Raw genomic sequence first — 24,973 nt, 5'->3', positions numbered from 1 at the left:
ACACATATTCCAAACCTTAAAATACTGTGAGTTGATCTTCTTCTTTTTTTTTTATATATTTGTTTATGCAGCACCGAATTTGGAAATTGATTGAGATAAGTTTTTAGGTTCTAATCATGATGTTGTGGGAAAGCGTATACCGGTGAGATACCAAGGTTACTTTACAACAACAACAGATAATGAGCTGCATGAAAGGCAAATATTATTTACAACTGTCAAGGCTATAGTTTTCGTAGTGAGGCCGAGGAAAAGATAAGTAGAAGAACCTAAAAGCAAAAGGAAATAAATAAGATGCAAGACTCTATACAATTCACAAAAACTTTTAAAAATATTAAGTAGCAGCAGAGTGGACATTCGACTGTGCAACTCCTAGAGGTAGGAAGTTATATTTTATATAACTCTTTCTATCACCTGAGGATCAGCTGTGAGGACATATTGGTTAACTCATAAACAGTGAGGGGTTCTATCTTTTAAGCATGAATCAGCTTTGATGAAGAGGCTGTCTGCTTTAAGCCACTCCAAACAACCTAAACAGAGGCTTAATTTTGCAGGAAAAAATGTTGAGTTAATTCAAAAGAATCAGCGTGAACAAAATGTATGTCTAATATGTCTAGGTGAGTTCCTTACTTTGCATAGTGCTCTTTTCCCGCAGTGTCCAAGCACATGTGGTTTCCAGAGGTTGCATTAAGGAATACCTGTGTAAAGGAAAGTTAGTTGAAATGATGGTACGTCTCTTTGAGCACACAAGATACACATCACAAGTCAGAGAATTCATAACCGACTATAAGATATAATAGAAATTTTTTAAATCAGGGCAGTGGAGTAAAATTAATTCCAGGTAACTCACCACCAACGATCAAACATGCTAACACATACATTCACGTTCCTGTGTAGATTCAATTTTATTAATATCCATAAAGTCTAAGTTCAGATATACAGTCAAAAACAAACATTTACAATTGAATTCCATCTACACAAAGTACCTTTCTATACGTAGTGTAAGCATGAAACGATGTGAACCGTGTGTTCCATCATTGACGATAGAGTTAACTGGCCAGGTATATCTTGCAAGTTTACCAGTCCAATGGGGTGAATAATACGGTGACGACTTGTTGAGCAGTCAGATATAGAAGATCCAAAACATACCTGGTAGTTGTTTATTGGTGTTTGCCAGTGCCAATAGATTGTTGTAGCTGCGGAATCGAAACGTCTCAGTTGGTATCAGCTTAGCAGAATCCGTTAGGTCTTCAAATGCTGTACCAGCGGTGAATCGAATAGAGACAGGGCATCAGAGAGCCGGAATTTGTTGTCTCTCTGTGTAATGCCCCACTAAGCGCGGGAACAGAATTTTCGTACAACTGTCGATTCATCGCTGAGAAGGTACCATTTTATAGTGAAGAGTCTTAGGCGGCTTCTCTTGATGATAATGATGATATATAATTTAGAGAGAGTGGAATCAATAGTGGGTAAGCAGTAAATGATGAGATCGAAGCAAGAAACGGATGACGTTACAGAGGTGATGATCTGAGTTTCTAGGAGACGAAGAGATTGGGAAGAGGAGCTAGTCCTTGGTCGCAACAACCAGAAACCCTAGAAGGAGATGGGCCATCGAAGAGCCCAAAAAAGCAAAAAGCATTAGTAGCCAAAAAAATTAAAACAATAATTACACAGAAATCACGTAAAAAGGAGAAGACACGTGTCCAAAAAAGCCCCTTCTTCCTTGCTGACGTGGACGCAGGAGCTGCCAGAGAAGGCAACTTTATATATATAGATATGCACGCGGCAATTTGTAGATCACTAGTATAGTTGCATGAGCATTGAGTAAAATACAGTTGCGCGTCTCAACTCGCATTAATGTTTGATGACCTAACTTCTTCTAAAGAATTTGATCCGTAAAGGATTTCTAATTAATTTTCTGTCGTTTAAGTTAGCCAAGAATCTCGAGTTCTTTTCCTCTCTCTTAATAATGATTAGTGGGTGAGTTTTGTCATATCTTGTGAAAAGTAGTACTCGATCCTGTACATTCAGAATTTTCTGGATTGAACAAAAATCAACATCAAACTGAAAAAAATGTCATGAATTTCTTAATCACGTGTTTTAATCATAATATTTTGGCTTACATTTTAGTGGAAATTAAATAAAATTTGAAACTAGAGCTGAAAACGAAAAGCTGCTGGAGAGGAGTACTGCTCTGATCACGGTGATAGGCCTGAAACCTCTTGGTAAAAAAAGATGGGTGAACGAACCGTTTCAATTTGTATACACGGCCCACTACGTCTCTAATGGACATAGAGATAAATCGTCACGAGTGGTTCTACATGAGGTTGTTTAGCACAAGCCAGATTGTAATTACAATAGAAACTAACAATTTAATATACCATCTGAGTTTTCCGATACATGTTTGGATTCGTGTTACATATTTCAGATTTTTGTATATTTCGATTTATGAGTTTACTATCTGTTTAGGTATTCATCATATAGTTCGGTAAGCTTCGGATTCGAATATTTTCGGAGTATTGAATATTCTAAATATATAATATAACAGCTTTATTTTTTTTTATTTAATTGAATATATGTATGTACACAAACTAACATATTTGTATTTAAACTAACACAAATATCTAAAAATAAATTATTTTTAAAAATTTACCAAAACAACATAATAAAAATATACAATATATTAGAAATTAAAATAAATAAATATATTTTATGATAACATCTTATATAATTTGAATATGTTCAGATTAACTTCGAATATGTTCATACTAACTTACGATATTAGATACTATCCAATCAGGATTGAATATCTAATTTCCTCTTATTCAATACACGATAAAAGTTATAGATTGGATGGATTCAAATTTAGTATTTCGGATCTGATTTAGATTTGGATTACCAATTCTAATATTACGAGGAATCTTGAACCATTGATTCAACCATCTAAACCTATCTTAACTTGGTTTATTTATTGTTTGGATCAGTTTTCAGTATCAATAAATTAAAATGTCTATTAGCTAATTGTTATTGTTGTATTATAAATTTCAACTTCAAATGTTCTAAATATGAATTAACTTTAAAACTGAGTTCGTCTAAAATATAAAGGAAATAGAATGATATTTAGATAAAAACTGAAGTAAGTTGAAAAGAAAACTTAGAGAGAGAGAAAGTAGATTGGAAATTTTTTTTTCGCCGACGGCGGTGGGTTCCTTCAGCCACGCTGTCGGTCGGGATTTATTATTGGTTGTATAGTAGTCATTCCGTTTTGCTTTTCTTTTGCTTCCGTTGGTGCTTCGTTTTTCCGTTGACCGGTCGGCTCTAGTTTCCGTCGCGCCTCCTGTTTCGTTTAAGGAGGGCGGTCGGCTTAAGCTCCCGCGTCACCATATCTTTCGGTTGACGGCGTCTTTGGTTTTTTTCTTCTTTGTATTTTTCTTTCTTCGCTTGGTGTTTCTCGATCTGTTGGGGGATGATTTTTCGAGTCGGATGAGATTTCGACTGTGGTCGATTGTTGTTCTCCGAGAAGTTTAGAAGAGCAGATGACGAGTTTTATGGTGTGGGTTTTGGTTATGTAGTTGGAGGAGTAGAGAGGCTCCCCGACGGTTTACGAAGCTGTTTTTTCACACTAAGATTTCTTTTCAGTGATGGAGATGAAAAGAGGTGGAGGAGATCTGGCGTCAGTGATGGTATCTTTCCGATTTATTTAGCATCTGAGTCGAGATTGTCTTACGGTGAAGAAGAGAGGGAACCGTGGGGCTCCGGGAAGGTTAGGGACTCGTAGTAACAGCGCATGCGGAAGCGGCGCCTTAGCTGCTAGGGTTTTCTCTGTTGGGCCTACGGACTTTCTGTTCTTTTGTTTGGGCTGTTGCTTTTGGGCTTGGCTATTTGTATGTCATGGATTTGGGCCATTTTATCTTTAATATTATAATTATCGACGGAAAAAAAAAGAATGATATTTAGATAAATATATAAAAAATTGACCCAAAATGATCGGAAAATTACGAGTTTGGACAAATGTGATTCGGAAAATGCAACTGAGCTTATATAAATTGAAAGATCTTGGATATTAAAAATAATTATATAGTTTAATCTTTCATCACAAAATCACAAATAAAAATATATATATTTTAGGCTTCTTTGATCTTTTTCCTTCCAAATTATCCTTAATAAAAGAGAGAAAAGCAAATGTTTTATATTGTTAGTCAACGCTAAATTTGCATAAATAACATAAGTAAAATATTTGTTTCAATGACACGTTATCAAACTATAAAGTCTATAACCTATGTTTGCCACACAAAAACAAGGTATGTAGTAACTTTTATCCCAGAAATTAATCTAGCGAACCAATGTTGCAGTTCACCTGGGTTGTTTGATGACATGCGGAATCTCACAACTTTCAAAATTATTGTGTAATACTTTTCGTGCGTATTTTTCTTTTTACCGCATTGATGTTGCTTACACATGAAACGCAAAATAAACAGTCACATAATTAAACAAGAAAACAGCAATAATAAACATCTGACCACATAACTGCGAAATAGAATGTATTACCAAGTATAACTTGTTATTTTCTCAGTAAGATTGCATATACGTGTATTATCGTATCCCAGAAACACCAAAAGAATAAATCAAAGTATCATCACAAGTATGAAGTAAAACAAAAAGGGAAAAGAAATCATTGACGAAAATGCTCGAAAATTCTCAAAGTAGAATTAACCAAGTTGGTTTAAAGGTTACACTCCTTGGCAAGACCCTGAGGGAACCTCTTATAATCGGTACAATAGTTGTAGATCATAAATTCGTCCTGCACCCACTTCATCTGTCCGTACTGGTGGTTATTGAGAGAGGTCCACATCCACGAGTCTTTGTTTGCGTCACAAGCCACCCATGTTGCGTTCGAGGTCCTGCTACATGCGCTTTGGTCGTTGAAGCTCCTGTAGGAGGCGCTGAATGGTGCGTTGCTCCAGTCAATCTTCACGCGACCGCCTTGCGTAGCCCAGTCATCAGCTTCCCAAAGGCTTGAGTATATTTTCATCGGTTGGCTCGTAGGGAAACCCACCCCACTTTTCTCGTTGTTCTTGAACACCCTGATTGGGATCCCATCCACAAGAAAGCTTCGGACACAAGAAAGAATAAAACATGTCAAGTGATAGTAGACGTTTAAACCCTGATTTTCAGTTTCCAACCAAAGATTATAATCCGCTTATATAAAAAGAATAAAAAGGTATCACATAAAGAAAGGGACAACTCCAATATGGGATTAGACGTGTCAAATTCCATAAGCTTTTTATATCAAAACCAAATATTAATTGATGAATGGAATTTAAAGATAAATATTGTAATTTGTTAGAAGTGTATGATCTCCTGATAGACTATATACTCACATGATATTAATAGGGTTCCAGTGGACGGTGTATGTGTGGAAATCAGCGGTGGGATCGAACCAGAGATGGAACTGCATCTCGCGGTCACCTTTACCTCCGGTAAAGACATTGGTGTGGATGGTGTAAGGCTGTCCGGTGAGATTTCCCAAGAACTCGAAGTCAATCTCATCCCATGTCGCGCCTTTCGATGAAAGCTGTCACAAAAATTTGTAATATTAGGATACAGTTTCATTTTCATTACAGAATAGTTTTGGGATAGTAAAAAAAAGAACCCTAATATATCGATCAAATAATTTCACAAGGAGATTCCTTACATAGTAGGCGGTTACAGTACCAGCGGAGTTTCCAGCGACAAGCTTGAGCTTCATGTCGATCTTACCGTACAAATACTCCTTCTTGGATTGAAACCCCGAGCCGGAGGTCTTGTCAAGAGTGCAAGTGAGAAGCTGTCCATCCTCGAGTATTTTGGCACGACCCTCTCCCCAAGTGATATCAAAGCTCTCGTAGAAGTTTCCGGCAGATGCAGCCACGACAAAGAAGAAGAGAGACAACAACAACAAAGGCTTTTTGGTTGCGGAAACAGCCATTTTTCACCGGTGCTCTTTGTTGTTTCTTGCCGTGAAAGATAAATGCTTTGTCGTGTATTTAGATGAGTCTGAAATGAGATTATATAAAGAGAGTTTCGTGGAGGCACATTACCGACGTGGTAGTCTTAACTTTTTTATATACTAATATTTAAATTAAGAAATATTCGGCCTTACACGATTCAACGTCGTGGAATTTTTGCGTCTAAAATATTATTTTTTCTTCTGTCAATAGTTAACTATATATTGTGTATCTGTCACCCAAATATATATTATTTTCACATTTACTAAAATATTAGTTTAGATCAAATTGCCATTTATAAATTAGTAGGGTTGAACAATTCTACCGTTATCATTACAAGGTCGGATTAACTAGCATAAATTTTTGCTTGAGGAATATCAATAAAAGAATCTCAGAATTTATAAGTGATACCTTTCGATTTTAATAGTCATCATATCAAAACAAAAGGAAATACTATAGCAATTGTATGAAAAAAATCGTTGTTGATTAATGGGAAACCGCGTTTGATATTGTGGTTGATTAATTGAAGAAATTATTTTATCATAGAACAAAGCAGCGTGAAGGGTCGCTTAACAATATCAAAACCATATACAGCTGGAAGAAAGGTTGAAGTGTTGAATAGTGGAGTAGTAAAGTAGTAACCATTGAGGAATAGTTAACCATTAGAAAACATGCCGAACCTGCATGAGGATTAGGGAAAATAGTAATACCCAGCGTTGGATATTAGTAAAATAAATTCGTGAGCCAAACATATCTCTTTGGGATATCCAATAAAAAAATCCGAACATAACTTATTTAAAAGTGTACCATTTCGATTAATCAAGCACAAGCTGAAAGAACTAGGAACACAGAAACACAGAAACAATGAACAAAATTCTCCAAATAAGGTTATCTTTTATTAGAAATCTTTTAAACAAATTACACTCTTTGTTTAATCAGGTTTACTCGACTTCACACCTGTGAATCGACACTGACCAATTTCTAATCTACATAACCTTACTCTAACAGCCAAGTCGCCCGACTTGTTCAACACCCAAAACCTTGTTCAACTTCGACACAATACTGTTTTCTCTCTGCACTCCCAAAAACTGCAGAAGACAAACTTGCAAAGCTTCATCCCTTTTACCCTTCAAGCCAATCTCGTTTTAATCTTGATAAGTCCAAATATTCTTATTCATCCTTATCTCTAAGCTTCAATCATTATCTCTTGTCAAATGGTAATTAATATTTCCAACCAGTAAGATGACGCCATGTCATAACACCTTGTGACTTGTGCAACCATAAAGAAACGTTGAACACATTTATTTGCAGACTCCTGGTCTCAACAATCTCCCCCTTTTTCACTGAGTTTTACAACTCAAGCTTACTAGCAAACACTTGCACGAAACTCCCCCTCAACTAAGTACCATCAAGCTGAAACAACTCTTTAATCTCCCCCTGCTTGAGTGACAAAACTCTTTGAAAATCTTCATAACAAATAATGACTTTGTCACATATCTTGGAGCCCCATCCTACTTATGCCTTGCATACAATATTGGCTTCATTAACATGTCTGAGTATACCTCTAACAACCTTAGTGTTAACCCATCTCCTATTGACATTTGGACATCCCAATTTTTCTGAACATGCTACATTGCACACAAGCCCTTGAACATTCTCATTGCATTTAGAATACAAATCTGATTTTGCAATCCATACCTTACCATAGCTTTTTGACTCAACATAACATTTGCTTTCACTCCAAGCCTTCTTGATATTGTTGATTCTCTCATAGCAAAATCGATGAGTATGCCCGAGTTTCCCACAAGAATAACATTCATAGTTGAGACTACATTCTCCAGCCTTCCTTGTCTTCATCTTGCTTTCCAAAGCATAACAGTATCTCTGTATGTGTCCAGGTTTCCCACAGAAGTAACAACCTTGTTTGAACTTCTGATTTGTCTGTTCAATGAGTACTTTTCTGCTTGAACAGGTTTGATGCGATTCAATCTCCTTTGATTTAATATCAGAAACTGGTTTAGCATGAACGAAATTGGTGAGACAAGCTTGATCTGTTCCACTACTAGAGCTTGACACACGATTTCCTATGTATCCAAGACCCCAATTCTGTTTTGCAGGCTGTCCCATGGCAAGAAGAGTATCCAAATCCTTTGTTCCTTTGTTTAACATCCTGATCTTCTTGTTGTTTTCGTTCAGATTATGCTCAAGATTTCTGCTTTTCTCTTTTTCTTCTGACAAAAGGTCTGATAACCTGTTTATCTTTGATTCCAATACACATGTATTTTCGTGTCCAGCTTCTGTCTGCTTTGTCAACCCATTATCCTTCGTTGAACTTGTTGGCGTCTCTAGCTTCAATGCCGTAGGCTTTTCCATCTCTATTATATTAATCTGAGCTTCTAGTAACGCCTTGTTCTTCAGCAGGTTCAGATTCTCGTTACTCAATTCAACCCAACTATCATAGAGCTTACGATATTCAGCTTTCACATCTATCTCTCCATCACTATCTGAATCAGAATCTACCTTAAGTTCTTCATCATTTTCTTTTCCAATAAGAGCTACAAGACTAAGTTTTTCATCACTTCTCTTCTGATGACATGGACGTTCAACCTCAGATTGTCTCTTGCACACATCATGGCAGTGATAATCACATGTCTGACAACCTTTACTAGCACAAACCTCACGTGAGTTAGAGTTCTTTCTCTGCTCTTTCTCAAATTGCTTTAAAGCCTCCTTGAAGTTTTGTGTCAGTAACTCAACACATTCGTCCAATTTTTTATTTAGAATTTCATGAAGTGACTGAAATCTATCAGTTTCTTTCTCAGCAGCAAAAACTGTTTCTTTTCCTATCTTGGTTGGACAGGTAGGTGCTTCCATCTCTTCAGCTTTAAGAATACCAACCAACTGTGAAAACTTCATCTCATCAGTATTCATCCCAACCTTAAATAATGCCTTATAGGAGGCAAACTTCTCTGGAAGACATCGTATCAGCTTCTTGACGAGCTTCTTATCCTTGAAGTTCTTACCAAGGACAATTGCCTCGTTTGCAATAGAACTCAGCTTTGAGCTAAAACTCGTGATAGATTCTTCATCCGCCATCCTCAAATTCTCAAACTGAGAGGTCAAATAGTCTAGTCTTGCTCTTTTAACAGTGGATGTTCCCTCATAGTATTCCACAAGCGTGTCCCATGCATCCTTGGCTGAACAACATCCCTGCACAAGTTTAAACTGATCTGAACTGATTGCATTGAAGATTTCTGATAGCGCCTTTGCGTTGAGTCTCGATGCAGTTTTTTCTGCTTTTGTCCACTTATTTTTGGGTTTAGCTATCTCTTCATCATCTTCAGTACAGATCGTTGGATCTGTCCATCCTGTTTCAACTGCAATCCAAACATCTTCCTCAATCCCTTTGAGTTGTTGTTTCATGCGCACCTTCCAGTGTCCAAAGTTGTTTTCATCCAACATGAGTGATTTGTGAGCCGCTACAAACTCTGTTGTTTCCATGTTCTTCGTAGGACCTCAACCTGTTATAGATATCTAGATCTAGGTAGGTGACCCGCTCTGATACCAAATGAAAGAACTAGGAACACAGAAACACAGAAACAATGAACAAAATTCTCCAAATAAGGTTATCTTTTATTAGAAATCTTTTAAACAAATTACACTCTTTGTTTAATCAGGTTTACTCGACTTCACACCTGTGAATCGACACTGACCAATTTCTAATCTACCTAACCTTACTCTAACAGCCAAGTTGCCCGACTTGTTCAACACCCAAAACCTTGTTCAACTTCGACACAATACTGTTTTCTCTCTGCACTCCCAAAAACTGCAGAAGACAAACTTGCAAAGCTTCATCCCTTTTACCCTTCAAGCCAATCTCGTTTTAATCTTGATAAGTCCAAATATTCTTATTCATCCTTATCTCTAAGCTTCAATCATTATCTCTTGTCAAATGGTAATTAATATTTCCAACCAGTAAGATGACGCCATGTCATAACATCTTGTGACTTGTGCAACCATAAAGAAACGTTGAACACATTTATTTGCAGACTCCTGGTCTCAACACAAGCTACACCCAATTGGGCACAATAGTTCTTGTTAAGGAGCTTAGGTTGGGTTATAAGTCCAGAGTTATTCATTTTCGCACTTGAAATACTCAACTTGATCTGTTGCAGTGCTTATGTGGACAAACTAATATGTATTTCTCACTTTTGATTTGTTCTCATAGTTCATTTTGTTAAAATTTAGAAAGTAATGTATCGGAGAGGCATGCGTTATGCATCCAATTATATTTTTTTTTTATCAAACCAATTAATTTTTTAGTTGATTTTTTCACTTAAACATACACATACACGTACAACATACTTACATGGAATATAAAATTTGACCAAACACAAGATACTTTATATGATGAATGAAAAAATATATTTTTCCTTTAAAAGCTCTACGCAGCTAGACACTCTCGTGGAAGACCTTGAGGGAACCTCTTAGCATCGGTACAGTAATTGTAGATCATGTAGTTACTCTGTACCCGTCTCATCTGTTCTTGACCCGTCGAGTCTAACTCCTGGGACAACCACGAACCACTGCCACTCCCTTGTCCGGACCCGTTGGGACACGATGACTTGCCGTTTGACACGACGCAAGCTTCTTCACTGAAGCCACGGTATGAAGCTGTGAAGGGAGCTTTAGACCAATCAGTTTTAACCAAACCACCTCTAGTAGCCCAGTCTTCGGCGTTCCATAGACTTGAGTACATCCTCATTGGTTGGTTCTTAGGGAACAATGTCCCTTGAGATTCCATGTTCTTAAATTCCCTTATCGGAGTTCCATCCACAGAGAATCTAAATAAATGTTCAAAATAAAAACAAGACTAGTAAAAAAAACATTGCATTATACTTCCTATGTTTCTTAAAAAGTGTCGTTGTGACATTTTTCATACAGATTAAGAAAATTGTTGAAATATATGTAAGTTGTAATTAATTATACATTTTTTACCAATAGTATTTTAGATAAATATAATTATTTATAAAATCAATGCAGTTTCCAATTAATTTTCAGCTGAAAGTTAGTATAATTTACATTGGAATTGTAAAGTGACACCTTTTGTTTAACAAGAAAATGAGCTCAGAGTGATACTTATTATGAAACAGAGGGAGTAAGTTAAAAGACCTAAGGGTTTCTCAATCTTGATTTTGGTTCGATTGTTTTGTTTTGGTCTATTATAAATAGTAAACAAAGTAGAACCTAATCCAGCATGGATGGATTGTTTTGGTTCGGTTTGCTATTCGCTTAAGGTATCCTTCATTTGTTTTTTTCTTTATACAATACATTTTAAATTTTGGATATATATAAAAGGTACTAGTTAAGACCATTTTAGAAACATGCAAGAACACTTACATGATGCGTTGTGGGTTCCAGAGGATAGTGTAAGTGTGGAAATCAATAGTGGGATCGAACCAGAGTTTGAACTGTTGTTCTCTGTCTCCTTTGCCTTGAGTAAAGACATTGGTATGAAGCGTGTAAGGATCACCACTAAGATTTCCCAAGAACTCAAAATCAATCTCGTCCCATGTCGATCCAGGTGATTTCAACTATAAAAAGAAAACACAATAAATAACCATTAAGCTTATTTTACTCTATTTAAAAAAAAAACATTTTGTATGTTAGAGAACACACAACTAAACGGGACTTACATAGTAAGCAGTGACTGTTCCGGCTGAGTTTCCGGCGACAAGCTTGATCTGCATGTCGATTTTACCAAACAAATACTCGTTCTTAGATTGGAATCCTGAGCCAGAAGACTTGTCGAGAGAGAGTGTAAGAAGATCGCCGTTATTAGTGATCTGTCCACGTCCGTCTCCCCAAGTTATCTCCACGTCTTGGTGAAAATTGGCGGAAACAGAGTAAACCATAATAGCAGCAAGCAGAGGAACCAAGATGGTAGCAGCCATATCTAGCTCGTGGGTTTTGTTTCGAGTGTAGATTTGTTGGAGAGGTTGAAATGGTGTGTATTTATAGCAAGAGCCGCCATGGTCAGAGTCAGAGAAGAAGGTTCGGTTCAGACGATGGGTTTGGTGAAGACTGAAGAAAATACAAAGGCGCGTTTTGGTTCGGACAGCTGGAAGATGGAATCATGGAAAGTGATGGTTTTAAGATGGCTTTGGAGTTGGAGACGCGTTTTTGTTTTAATGTCTCTTTTGGTGTGTGTTAAATTACATTAATTTTAACTTGATCATTACGTCGCTTTTTTCTAGATGAGTGTGTGGGACACAGCTCAGAAATTAGCTTATCTTCTCCTAACCATCGTTAATCTTGACAAGTTTCATTTCACCAAGTCTCCCAAGTGCAACCATCTTAGAATCAGTCCAAAACATTGACGTAAAATGTTAGCACAAGTTTTGATAAGTTTTGCAGAAAACTATTTTACTTAAAAGAAATGAAGAAGTGAGGAAAATCTTATGATATAAGATGTAAACATGTTTCATGCATTGCATGTGTGATCTTTTCAAGATAATAATATCACATTTGATTATTTGGTTGTCTTAAAGTTAAGGTGATAGAGAAGACGTTTTTCACAAGTTGGGCATCTAATAGAGGTCCCTCAATTCAAGACATTAACGGGCTTTATAGGCCCACTTACAGTCGATCTTTATAAAGACTACAAAAAGAGCATTCAGCTACTCCTTTGAGGCCTTCAACACGCTCTTGCAGATCCAAGGTGCGTTCCTCTGTCTGAAATACATGTTAGCTGTGTAAGATCATGGTTAACCACACTTATGGAGCAAAAAAAACCGCGACCTCAAGGTGAATCACAGCTTTTGAAAAACATAAGCATGAATATAAGCTGACTCGATGGACTAATAGATGAAAGATTGTAACGTTGATGTCATAAAACCTATAACATGTCCAAGGCAAACATGAAAAATATGTGAAACCAAGTGATCAGGTATGTTTTACCTATACTGTACCTGAATAAATCATCTATTAGTAAACATATTTAATCAAGCTCAACAATCTGAGCTCTTCTCTCAGCAGCTTTCTTCCTTATGAAGATTCCCCATTTCATTGCTGCTTTAATCTTTAGCCACCCAACAACCGCTTTTCCTGACCTCACTCGCTCCTCCTCATATCCCTTCACCATCGGTGTACTTTGCATAAACGACGGGAAACCATATCCACCTTCTCCATCCCCTCCCATGCTAGTACAGAGCTGGAGCAGCTGCTGCATCTCCTCACTCTCCAGCATTTCATCACTTCTTAGCTGAATCTCGTTCTCATGCTGACGTGACCAGTCTTCAAAGGGATCAAGATTTGCCTGATGAACAGAAGAAGAGCCAATGTCGTGGTGGTACCCGCCTGTGGATTGCTGTGGAGGACCAAGAGCCATCCCAGTGGTGGTTTGACCTTGATGTATTCCCATAAACTGATCTTGCTGCAAAACAATATCGAATGGTGCTTGTGAGTTATGGAGCTGAGCTGTTGGCATCGTTTGATTATTATACCCTGCAATAAAAGATAGATAGAGAATATAAGCTTACAAAAAACACAGACAACTGAGACTTAGCAGTTTACAAGGGTTTGATTTGCCAACCTTCAAATGAGAATCTAGAAAACTGGCTAGCGAGTATAGGAGACGGCGGCAGGGGAGAGTAATTTGCCGGCACCGTTACATGTTCTGTCTGAGAAACATTCACCATCTCAGGCTGATTGAAGTTCAAAAGAGTTTTGCCTTCATACTCTACCACTTGGTTCAAGTTATCATATGCCTTCTTCAGCAATCCATCCACATATACCTATTAAAACCAAACACCACCATATCTGTAAATTACAACTTACCATATAGCAAGCATAAATGAGTTACGGAGACTGTAACTGAACCTTTTGGGTGTCATCGAGTGAGTCAGCAGAGAAGTATTGATCCGCGGAGATAAGGCCACTCAACTCATAGATGTTATTGAGCACAACGCCCACGGATCTTGAATCTTCAGCATAGTAGATGTAAAGCTTACCGCTTAGGACACATGTCTTTGCGTGCTCCACTAGTACATCCCACATCTTGTTTGACATGCTTCCGAGAGTCTAGACACATATTATCAGATAAGCCTTAACTATTCATGAGCGTAAATCAAATGAGCTTGACGTTTGCAGCTACTTACAGCTCGTAGTTTTGCAGAATCCTTGACCAATTTTCTAAGAAAGTCTTCCACGTTGACTATTCCTTCAGCGGTTAGTTTCTTATGAAACGCCCCATCTTTACCAATCTTCTCCAATCTCCACACCTCATCACTCAAAGCAGGTGGATAATGCTTCTTGTACACTAAGTTCAGAAGAAAACAAGTGTCAGTCATCACAAGGTACAAAGTGATGAAGAAAAAAAAATTAAATACATACATTCTCCCCTGTGATCTTTAACAGGGAAAGCTTCAGTCTTCGCCTCACGTACCCTTACACCACCATCACACCACCCAGAGGCGACCTTTAAAGCAAGTCTAAACTTCCTACTTCGAATCCAACTCGAGTTATCAGTGAACGTTAGCTCACCCAAAGCACCCACCCCTTCCTTGAGAACAACACACAGGTCCCCAGCAAGCAACGGTCTCTTCCCATCACGCTCTTTCACAACATGGCTTTCAAACTCTTCTTGAGTCCAATCTCCTCCGTCTTCTTTGTCGAAGTCGCCTTCGAGCACAACGACCTCGAGCTTGAGAGAAGCTTCTGGTCCAAACGTCACATGACGCCCTGTGTTTGCATCTATCAATACAACATGGATGGCAGCTCCTTGCTCTCCTTCCACTCTTCCTCCAGTGAATAAAGGGAGAGATAGTCTAGTCCTAAAACGCAGCTGCAAGTTCCGGCTATTCAGACCACCAATTTGTTTCTGAGAAGAGCTTGAACTGCAAATTAATCAGAAGTTCCATTGATATACACAAACAATATCAAGAGGGCAGTAAAGTTATAGAGTAAGCTAAGCTCTCCATTGAATAAAGGTGTTACCTTTCGGCAAGTCCAGAAGGGATGAACTTTGCCAAAGCACGTTCCACTTCCTCACTCACCTACTCCAAAACAAATAGACACATACCAAAGGCCTTAACAACTGATTCGTACATAATAACAACAAGAGGCGAACAAAGATTAAATTTTTTTTAATACAATACCAAGTGTCTGCACAACAAAAACAGAGCAAATAAGACAGAAGCAAAAAAAAGAACTTACAACTCGGCGGAGAATAGGTTCTAGAGAGGAGCAGAGTCTCTGCAAGCTGTCAACTTTCATCGCCTCAATAATCACACTAGTAAGTAAGATCACCACAAGAAAAAAAAGGTTTAGAAAATTTCAAAAAAATAATAAAAAAGGTGTGAAACAGAGAAGAAGAAGATTAAGATACCTAGCAAGAGCAGGGCGTTTCCGCTCAGGCTGGTCCTCGTCGTTCCCGTCTAAGTTCCTCTTCATTCTTCAAACTCTGGAGATGAACAAAAAAAACCCTAATTTATTCGATTAGCAAACATAAACCTAAATCAATCCGAGACTAAGCGGAGAAGACTTCGCGTAGACTCTCTCTCTCTCTCTCTCTCTCGGTGACCAATACACACAAGGGGAGAGAGAAGAAAAACATAAAGCGAACGATTGTGAGTTTACGTTTCTGCTCCGGTTCGCCGGCGACGGGAGTGATTGGGTCGTTGGTCGATGGTTTTCCGACAGAGTCTCTCCTATCCTATGTACTTTTTGCCTACTTCGATGCTTATTTGTTTCAATGTTTGGTAATGGGGTCAACTCGGTCTGACTAAAGAATAATTTAATTTTTTTTGGTGGTGAGGTGTACGTATCTCCACGGTGGTGGGCCTGCCGTGCTTGTCACGTGTCAGCAAATATGCGAGGGCCCCGCTACGACATTCTCCTAAATCCTCCCGATGTGCTTGTTCGGAATCTGATATAAAATCGGAGCCGTACGTTCCACCTAGGAGGAGAAGATTATTTTATTTCCCTTTGACGTGGATTTTCACATTGTGCGTAAAGGTCAACTAGGTTATTTTTTCCTGCTGCGGTTTCGGATATTCGTATTGGTTCTGGTAAGACCCGTTCAGTTCTGGATATATCGACTATAGAATAATTATATCCGTGAAGAGTAAATAGAATCATACCATGCCAATTTGATCATCCGTGAAGAGTAAACATAAGCCTAGTTTTTGATCCTGGGCCAAACTTAGTAGGCTCATGTCATGGAAGAGCTTATGATCCTACCTCGGATTTATGTTGGATTTTCATCTCACGGTTATGAAAAGCTGGTTTTGCAAGAGGCAAAGTGCATCATAGACGAGGCTTTTTGGAGTGTCAACATCATACAAAACAGCTGTTTAAAACAAAAAAAACTTGTAGTTGCATTCAATCAATATTACAGAATTAGCTTTGGGTTATCCTTGGAACCACGATAACTGATATTTTAATATTATAGGAGCTACATATTTTCTAAAGTCAAAAGCAATATAGATATGAGTTCTAAAAACAAATAGAAAATTGTAGAAAAGGGGGTTATTCAATAGCTAAGTCGGCCAAAACATAAGTTGATATCATCAACAGTACCAAGAATATCCGACTAATATATAAGTCAGCACTTGATGTAAAATAACCCATTGATTGTTTTGATTCCCATAAGTCAATCAGACAACAATTTTTGTCTGGAGTCACTTAAGGTCTGAATAACAAAATCTAGAACTATTACATAACAATTGCTTGGCAGTCATGATAATAACAAAAATATATAAAAACATAAATATATCCATTTTATTATTATTAAATGTGGTGTGAAGCAGTTGGTAAACATTTGAAACTTTACTTAAAGAAAAAAACTGAACATACTACGAATTGTTCACATAGTTTTTTTCATTCAAAAAAGGAACATAAATTACTGTGGCAAAAAGAACCAACTAATTATCCTAAACTTCACCATCAATACTATTAATTCTTCGGCATGACCAATCGATAATAGTTAGGTCCAATTAATTATAACCACATTTTTTAATAATTAACTGCCATTAACATAGATTATTCGATTGTAACTGCCAGTGTACTTACAAATTAACTGCCAGTTTACTTGCAAACTATGTGGGATTCATTTTTCTCTGTATACACGTTATACGATTATCACAAAAACAACTTTTCTTTTTGAACATTCTTTTAAAAACAAACATATTTGTAGGTTTCTTTTCTTTCGATCTATATACCATGTATCATTACATATATAAACTTAGACCATATCTCTTACTTCCTAAATGCAAAACACACGACTCTTTATTTTCTTTTCTAATCGTAAATTCATATGTTCAGATTTTAACTAATTACATCCAAAGCACATAACTTTATACTTTAAATCTGAGATTTTATTTAAACTATTAACCAATATTTGTGTAAATAATGAATATATATTTTCAACAAATCCCAATAAAAAGTCTTCAATTAAACGCAGTTTTAATTTCAAAATAAGTAATATATAGGTTGTTCAATTTTTATAAAAAAATAACTTTTATTAAAAAAACACAAATATAAAATTAAATTTATCAAAAAAAATTAAAACATAAAATATACCCGCCCTTTCGAAGGGCGGGTCAGAATCTAGTTATACTTATATCTCAAATACTTCTTTTACATTTTCTTTTTGTCAAGGACTTCAATCTATTTACTTAAAAGACAATATTTGACAAAAAAGAATAATAACAACGTACTTGCATCGTCAAACCATCTACAACTCTCCTTCACCGAAAGCGAAACATAAAGTGGTACTGGTAATAAGTGGTAACCACAATCGAACATGGAAGCCACAACTACTTGACATTCTCAAATTGCATTTGTCATAATTAATTAGACCCTAGATTAAACATATAAATAATCACCCCCATCAAATCATTTTTCTTCCTATCATCCAAAAGAAAATCGTTGGAGCCACTCCACAAAAAGAAAAGATGGCGACCACAACATCAACCCGAGCCATAGCCTTCGCTATTGCCATTCTCTCGGTCGCCATCCAAGCCGTTCACGCTGACTATTACCGGCCACGACCACCTACACTTATGAGCCCTCCTCCATACGGCGCGGAGCCCAAGCCGCTCCCAACTCCGAGCCCAAAACCTATCCTCTACCATCCTCCTCCCACCTACAACTACCAGCCACCCACGGGCTCGTTTGAAGATCAGTTCCTTGCTCCACATAATTCTGTTCGGACCAGCTTAGGTATTTTCATATATTCATAAAAACATGAAGTCCAAATAGATGTGTTTTTAACAATGTTTTAATAGTTGGATTGGATCACATCCGATAACGACCAAAAAGTTTGGGTTGTGTTGATGATATATAAACCCAAAAGGTAGTGTTTCTAAAAAAAAAGGTTTTGTAATTGATACAAAACGATGTTAACCTGATGACTCAAACAAACTCTGATTGATTGAGCTTCATTGAGTTTTATAAAATTCTAAATAAATATACCATAAGCATAAATCTTATCGCTTTGACATTTTAATATGCAAATACTATATAGTAAACTGAAAGCAATAAGATTATATTCTTAAAATGAAGTGCTCACGGTAATGATCTGAGTTTCTAAATTTTTGGATATCTATGGCCAGAGAAAATGGACTATATTTCCTAGAAATGACCAATTGGATAATAGTCTTATTAAGTGTGGGATCAAATTAAAGTACTGGTAGTAGTTGAAATGATTTGATTTTGAAGTGAATAAAATTTAAAATTCTTTCAAAAAAAAAAAATGATTTGATTAATTTCATTTCATGCAGGTCTGTCTCCATTGGTTTGGGACGGCAGGATCGCAAGCTACGCAACTTGGTGGGCTAACCAGAGGCGGTATGATTGCTCTCTAACCCACTCAACTGGTCCATACGGTGAGAACTTGTTTTGGGGAAGTGGCTCAGACTGGACACCGACTTTCGCTGTGGAGTCATGGACCGTGGAGGCCAAGTCATACAACCACATGACCAACTCGTGTGAAGGCGGTATGTGCGGTCACTACACTCAGATCGTGTGGCGTGACACCAAACGGCTAGGTTGCGCTCGAGTTGTCTGCGAGAACGGCGCAGGAGTTTTCATTACTTGCAACTACGACCCACCGGGTAACTACGTTGGAGAGAATCCTTACTAACTTTGTCTAACACTTGGTTTTACAATTAAGTCGTTGGTGAATTCTTAATCTGTGTTTTAAATCTTCGTGGCTTTTATTTCCTCTTGTGAGCTAATTATTGCGTGGATCTTATGGTGGTGTTACGAGCAGTTTGTTGTTTGTTCTTTTCGTTTTTGTAATGGCCATGCCAACAAATGAAAAGATTTAACTGTATGCTATTAACATCTATTCTATTAATTCTTCAACATGTCCAATTGATATTAGTTGAATCTAACTAATTATTTTATAACTGCACCTAAATAACCATAATCACTTTATAAATATTGTTTAGTGGTGTAACAATTATTTGTTAACTGCATCTAAGTAACCACCTCTTAAATATTATGTAGAATCATCAAATTGCATTTAAATATAAATGTGATGTATATTTCTTTACTCCATAATTGTAGGACCTTCAATGCTTATCCCCCAAAAATAATATAACGTATATGTTTTTCTTTATTCAAAAGGGTTAATATATTTTCTTTTACTCCTATTTGTTACCTAATAATAAGACTCAAATCTAATTTAAATTCTGAGTATTTATATAACAAACAAGAACATTTCAGGAATCAAATATATATATAAACTCATTTAGATTAATGGGTTTAAATAGCTTATTTAATCAAATTAAATTTTAGGGACCCACCACTCAAACATGATTCAAAAACATTTATTTAACCAAAAAGTCTGTTTTCAACGTATATAGTTCAAAAACTTAATTAAAAAAGCACCAAATTTGCAAATGCATAAATATATCTTATTTAATCAAACTAAAATCTATTATATTAAATTTGGAACATAATCAATTGATATATATTTACTCCAACTAACATTTTCTTTTATTTAAAGATAAATTAAGGGCCCTAAAATTAATTAGAATATATTTTTGATTAAGATTTATACATAAATATGATTATAAACAACAAACACAAATATGATTACAAAAAATAAAATGAAAATTAAATTTCTAAAAAATGTACAACACAAAATATGTTTTGTTTACAAAATATTAAATATTTCGGAATATATATATATTAAAATTAAAACAGAAATATATATAAACTGATGGAAATATATTTCTTAAGTTTGTTTACTATAAAATGAAACTTTAATAAGTTAACTAATAAAGTTAACTAATATTAATTAGTGGTGGAAGCGGATTATTAATAAAATTTAATTTTATGATTGATGGGGTTTAACGGGTTTAAGTGAACTTTTAATAGAGATAAATATTCATATGAACTCATTTAGTTTAACGGGTTTTAAATAGGTTATTCGATTAAAAATATTTATTAAATGTGATTTTACTTAAAGTTAGTAAAACCATATTAACCCAACTATATATCTAACAGAATATGTTAAAAATTATTTCTTTAAAAAAATTTCAAAAAATTTGTTCGGTTTTAGGTGCGGGTTGAGTTTGATATTAGTTTTCGAATATAACACTTTAAAATCCGTTCGAATATATAGATCATGTCTAATAGAGTACGAGACTTTTATTTTTGGGCCGATTGGGATATAAATATTCTTGGCTAAATTATGTTAGGTAACTGCTAAATAAATATAATATGTTGCAAACTTTAGAACGAAAATTAAAATTTTTAAAATGTTTCTGAAATACATATGGTACAAGTGTATAGTTATGTAACTTGACATATTGAATATAGTCACCAAAAATATATTAAATTAAATTAATATTAAACACTAATATAATTACGAAAAACACAAAAATTAAATTAAATTATTTGAAAAAAACATAAAACAAAACATATACCCGCCCTTCGAATGGCGGGTCAAAATCTAGTTCCATAATATAGTCCCATCATATCAAAACTATACTAAAAGGGATTGAGGGAGGCTTTTTAAGCTGTCCACGTCACCCTGAAAAATCAACGAATGAAAAAGTGTTATTCTGTCATGTCACTAGCTCTGTCAACTAAAAATTAAAATTAGGTTTTCGTGGTTTCAAAAAATTAAATCTGGCCTAAATGTTGCTATCACTAGAAATCCACAATCCGTCTGATCGTCTTCTTCGCCTCTACATTCAAGCTGGTGAAACTCTCCCCTTTTCACTTCCTTTGAAACGTCACATTTCCACATTCATGAATCTTAAAAACCCCATTATTAACTGCAACAATCAATGGCTATTCAACTCTTACCCTTCCCTAAAACTTATAGCTACATATACCTCTTCTCCAAATCTCTGCGTTTCTGACTAATTCTCCACAACGAAATCATCAGGTTCCTGCCGGTTTACAATCTCAGGTTCGATGGTGTTCTTAGCATTTTGTTCTGATTACTGAATGGGTGTTTATATAGAAGATGCTCTTTCAATTTTCTGTTTATTACCGATGTTATATATTTTGTGTGTTACAGGTCTTCTTTAATCCAGAGATATACAGCAATGACTATATAATCCAGTCTGCACCAATTGACACTCGAAGAGCTTTGTATAAGGTCTGATACACAGAGTGCTCGCCTGCTCGGGGATACTTAAGACTCTTTGCAATACGTGAGATATGATGAAAATCTGGGCAATGCGTGAGAAAGTTCTGGCACTCGGAGCGGTACAAGGATGACCTTCGTTATCTCAAAGTCTGGTTGGAACATGTAATGCTTTCTCTCTATTTTTAGCTCCTTCGAATGATCTTCTTTGTATTGGAAAAGTAGTACTAAAGGGAAGTGGTTACTCTGTTTTGAAGGCGGAGCATTGCGCTGATGCTGAAGTGATTTATAAGTTCTTGGAAGTTAATGATATTCGGAAGACACATGCTTTGTACTACATAGCTTACGCATTGCACATGGAGTTCAAGGGTAAGGTGAAGTAGGCTAATGAGATCTTCAATCTAGGAATCTCTAGGTAAGTCTTCTTCATTTTGGTCTCTTTCGTATCAGCTTTTGTCACATTGGTTTGATTGATAAAGTGTGAAACTTTGTGCAGAAATGCAAAGCCTGTGGAGAAGTTGAATGATGCTCACAAGAAGTTCATGGTGAGAACTATGAGTTGGTCCATAACAGTTGATGATCTAAGACGTTTCTTCTCTATTTCCACATGATGATTAATATTTTTTTTTGTTTTTAGAAAGCAACTGGTGATATGTAGAAGATCGAATATAAGGAAAATTAATTAAGAAAAGTCTTTGACGTTCTGTGTTCATATCTAGCAACCGTAAAAATAAGGAAAAATTATTTTTACACTGCAGTGGTCAATCAGTGTACATTAAAATGGTAAATTTATTTTATAATAACACAGAATGTGTTAAATTAGAAAATGGAATTCATGTTTCGATTTAAAGAAAAGTTAATAATTATAAAAATGTGTAACATTTATAAAATTTAGTACAAAAGCAAACAAATAACTGCTATAATAAAAATTTTAAAAATTAAATCATATAACAGTAAGAGGATTTTCATATATGCGAAGTTGTGACACAAGTAAATTGATGATTCAAAAATTGAATTAAACAAAAAAAATAAAAAGAAACTTGCAAAGGATATTATTAACGTTTCTGAAGTTATAGATCATAAATTATCCAAATAATCACTTAAAATATGTCACACTAAGATAAAAAATTTCCTAGAATTTTTTAGTGAACAATTCCTAAATTCTAAATTAGCTAATATCTTAAGTAAAATAGTTAACATATTGGTGAATCTATAAGAATTACAAACATTATTGTATATCATATTTTCATACAATACAATGAAATTTATAAAAAAATATTAGAATTTTAAAATGGAAACTAAATATTAGAATACAAAAAAACATATACATCATCCCACATAAGAAATAAGCAGAATAAGCAGAATTCTATAAAAGAGAAGAAAAAAACATCTTTCTCTACCTTCACAATCTTTATTGTCGTGTTTTTTTTCATAAAATATTAATCCTATTTTAAAACTAAAAATATGATATATTGAAATATTATCCATTCATAAATAAGTTAAAATCGAAAATTTATTGAAATATTAAAATAACCATAATTAAGAAACTAAGATAAACAATAAAACGTACAATATCAAATATTCACATAATAGTAAACCGATAAAATTCAAATAAAAATTATGTCTATTCAAAAAATTATTATGCCTTCATTTCTATTTCAAATTTAAGTAAACTAATTGCTTCTTTAACAATTTCAGGCTCTCCCTTTCATACAGACTACATTACATCTGCCTATCATTTCTTAGAAATACTCTACCATTTGATTCCAGATTTCTGTTTTTATTCATGGTATCAACTTTTCCTGCTTTCATACAGAATTTATCAATTTTAAACATGATTCGATCATTATTTCAGCTACCACACTCTTTCTCTACCATATTCCACATCACCATAAAAGTTTGACAATGGTAACCTTTCTCCACGTAAATAATCCTATAAAAACCTTAGGAATATTTTAAAGAACAAGCTCCATATCTTCAATTCCACCCGTCCAACATTTATTAAATATAACAACTACAATTTCTAAATCTTTGAAGATTTCTATCGAAATTAAACACATTTTCCGCGCGTAGCGCGGACAAAGACTCTAGTACTACTAAATACAATTGATTGACGTATGTAATCATCCCAAAATAAAACGTGAAACTGATTCTCGCCTCTCGGATAGATTGTCTGTAGCTAGGGTAATTAATCAAACGAAGATAAAACTATGTATTGAATAGAGATTTGATTATTTATTGTTTCAAATAAAGAGTACTTGTTTATTATATTAGCTATATGCTTTATAAATATGAATCAAAATAATATCAGTTTGTGTTAGCTTGCTATATATGGAATTTAAACACAAACAATGTTTTTTCTATTTGCATTTGGAATTTAAAAAGAAAAACATATTATCTTTTATAATTGGACGGATATATATCGTAAATGCAATTACAACCATCAACTGAAATAATCACTTTTAGAGATACAAACATAACCAGTATCACGAGCCACACAAAAGGCGTCTATTTTCTAGTAAAATACCCAAATAAATTATATACATCCACTTAACTTCCTTTCATATAACAATTTCTAAATTAAGATCAAAGAGTAGATGAATGATCGCTCAATAGGGTTTCTGGCCGACGTAGTTACCGGGAGGATCATAGTTACAAGTCATGAAAATCGCACCACTGTCGCACTTTACACGTGCACACCCGACCCTCCTCGTGTTCTTCCACACCATCTGTGTGTAATGCCCACACACCTTCCCAGGGTCGCACGTATTGGAACCGTAATTATAATACCTCTTCTCGCTGGCCCACGCGACCACTGCGTCGGCCGGGGACCAGTCTTTGCCGTAACCTTGGAAAACGTTTTCGCCGAGAGTAAACTCACCGTTTTGGAAAGAATGTCTTAAAGCACAATCTCCTTTTCTTTGATTAGCCCAGTTTTGAGCGTAGTGCTCGAGTCTGCGGTCCCAAATCAAAGGAGCTTCGAGTCTTTGGGCACGAACCAAATTTTGTCGGAACAAGAACTGTAACGAGTCGTGGTGACATCCCAGACACTTGGACCTACTAGTTTGGAACACATGATGTAATGATACAGTCCTCGATCTGCTTCTAGATCTGCTGCTTTTGGTTATTGTTCTGGTTCTAGTTCTGGTTATTGATGTTGAAGCGTAGAGATCAGTGGCGCATAATAAGAGTAATATTACACGTAAATAGGATGAGATCATCATCCTTTGTATTTTTCTTGAGATTTTTTTTTGTCTTTCGGGATGCTAATGGTTTTCAGAGGTTCAAGTGTGGTATATAAATATTGAGGGAAGAAAAAAGGAAAGGATAAATTGTGTTGAAAATGTATGGATATGAATTTGAGCTTTTTTTGGCG

General features: G+C 35.6%; 5 protein-coding genes and 2 long non-coding RNA genes across 7 annotated transcripts; 2 read left to right on the top strand and 5 right to left on the bottom strand.

The window, feature by feature from the left end:
• Nucleotides 1-160: 160 nt before the first annotated feature.
• LOC130508040 (uncharacterized) lies at nt 161-1,756 on the bottom strand. Its single transcript, XR_008942723.1, has 4 exons — nt 1,147-1,756; nt 984-1,064; nt 628-695; nt 161-538 (listed from the first exon to the last, which is right to left on the bottom strand). It is a non-coding gene; the product is annotated as an uncharacterized LOC130508040 (long non-coding RNA).
• Nucleotides 1,757-4,537: 2,781 nt separating this feature from the next.
• LOC108840265 (xyloglucan endotransglucosylase/hydrolase protein 14) lies at nt 4,538-6,457 on the bottom strand. Its single transcript, XM_018613100.2, has 3 exons — nt 5,693-6,457; nt 5,379-5,572; nt 4,538-5,108 (listed from the first exon to the last, which is right to left on the bottom strand). The coding sequence occupies exons 1-3, from the start codon at nt 5,963-5,965 to the stop codon at nt 4,721-4,723; spliced, it is 855 nt and encodes a 284-aa protein (XP_018468602.1). The 5' UTR covers nt 5,966-6,457; the 3' UTR covers nt 4,538-4,720.
• Nucleotides 6,458-10,241: 3,784 nt separating this feature from the next.
• LOC108825925 (probable xyloglucan endotransglucosylase/hydrolase protein 23) lies at nt 10,242-12,055 on the bottom strand. Its single transcript, XM_018599285.2, has 3 exons — nt 11,681-12,055; nt 11,385-11,578; nt 10,242-10,828 (listed from the first exon to the last, which is right to left on the bottom strand). The coding sequence occupies exons 1-3, from the start codon at nt 11,936-11,938 to the stop codon at nt 10,429-10,431; spliced, it is 852 nt and encodes a 283-aa protein (XP_018454787.1). The 5' UTR covers nt 11,939-12,055; the 3' UTR covers nt 10,242-10,428.
• Nucleotides 12,056-12,857: 802 nt separating this feature from the next.
• On the bottom strand, nt 12,858-15,780 carry LOC108843697 (calmodulin-binding protein 60 D). Its single transcript, XM_018616951.2, has 9 exons — nt 15,624-15,780; nt 15,373-15,447; nt 15,201-15,276; nt 14,982-15,040; nt 14,379-14,881; nt 14,144-14,304; nt 13,866-14,066; nt 13,579-13,780; nt 12,858-13,490 (listed from the first exon to the last, which is right to left on the bottom strand). The coding sequence occupies exons 2-9, from the start codon at nt 15,435-15,437 to the stop codon at nt 12,985-12,987; spliced, it is 1,773 nt and encodes a 590-aa protein (XP_018472453.2). The 5' UTR covers nt 15,438-15,447; nt 15,624-15,780; the 3' UTR covers nt 12,858-12,984.
• Nucleotides 15,781-17,890: 2,110 nt separating this feature from the next.
• LOC108839496 (pathogenesis-related protein PR-1) lies at nt 17,891-19,273 on the top strand. Its single transcript, XM_057003205.1, has 2 exons — nt 17,891-18,209; nt 18,770-19,273. Exons 1-2 carry the CDS (start codon nt 17,942-17,944, stop codon nt 19,129-19,131), a joined length of 630 nt encoding a protein of 209 aa, XP_056859185.1. The 5' UTR covers nt 17,891-17,941; the 3' UTR covers nt 19,132-19,273.
• A 2,200-nt stretch (nt 19,274-21,473) lies between these two features.
• Nucleotides 21,474-22,264, top strand: LOC130508039 (uncharacterized). Its single transcript, XR_008942722.1, has 3 exons — nt 21,474-21,762; nt 21,855-21,966; nt 22,094-22,264. It is a non-coding gene; the product is annotated as an uncharacterized LOC130508039 (long non-coding RNA).
• Nucleotides 22,265-23,973: 1,709 nt separating this feature from the next.
• Nucleotides 23,974-24,972, bottom strand: LOC108843698 (pathogenesis-related protein PR-1). The gene has a single exon (XM_018616952.2). The coding sequence runs from the start codon at nt 24,819-24,821 to the stop codon at nt 24,207-24,209; it is 615 nt and encodes a 204-aa protein (XP_018472454.1). The 5' UTR covers nt 24,822-24,972; the 3' UTR covers nt 23,974-24,206.
• Between the last annotated feature and the right edge of the window lies 1 nt (nt 24,973).

Source organism: Raphanus sativus, chromosome 2 (assembly GCF_000801105.2).
Source record: "Raphanus sativus cultivar WK10039 chromosome 2, ASM80110v3, whole genome shotgun sequence".
Classification (NCBI taxonomy): Eukaryota; Viridiplantae; Streptophyta; class Magnoliopsida; order Brassicales; family Brassicaceae; genus Raphanus; species Raphanus sativus.
Note: the sequence above shows the minus strand (reverse complement) of the source record. Positions and strands in the feature narration are given on the sequence as shown.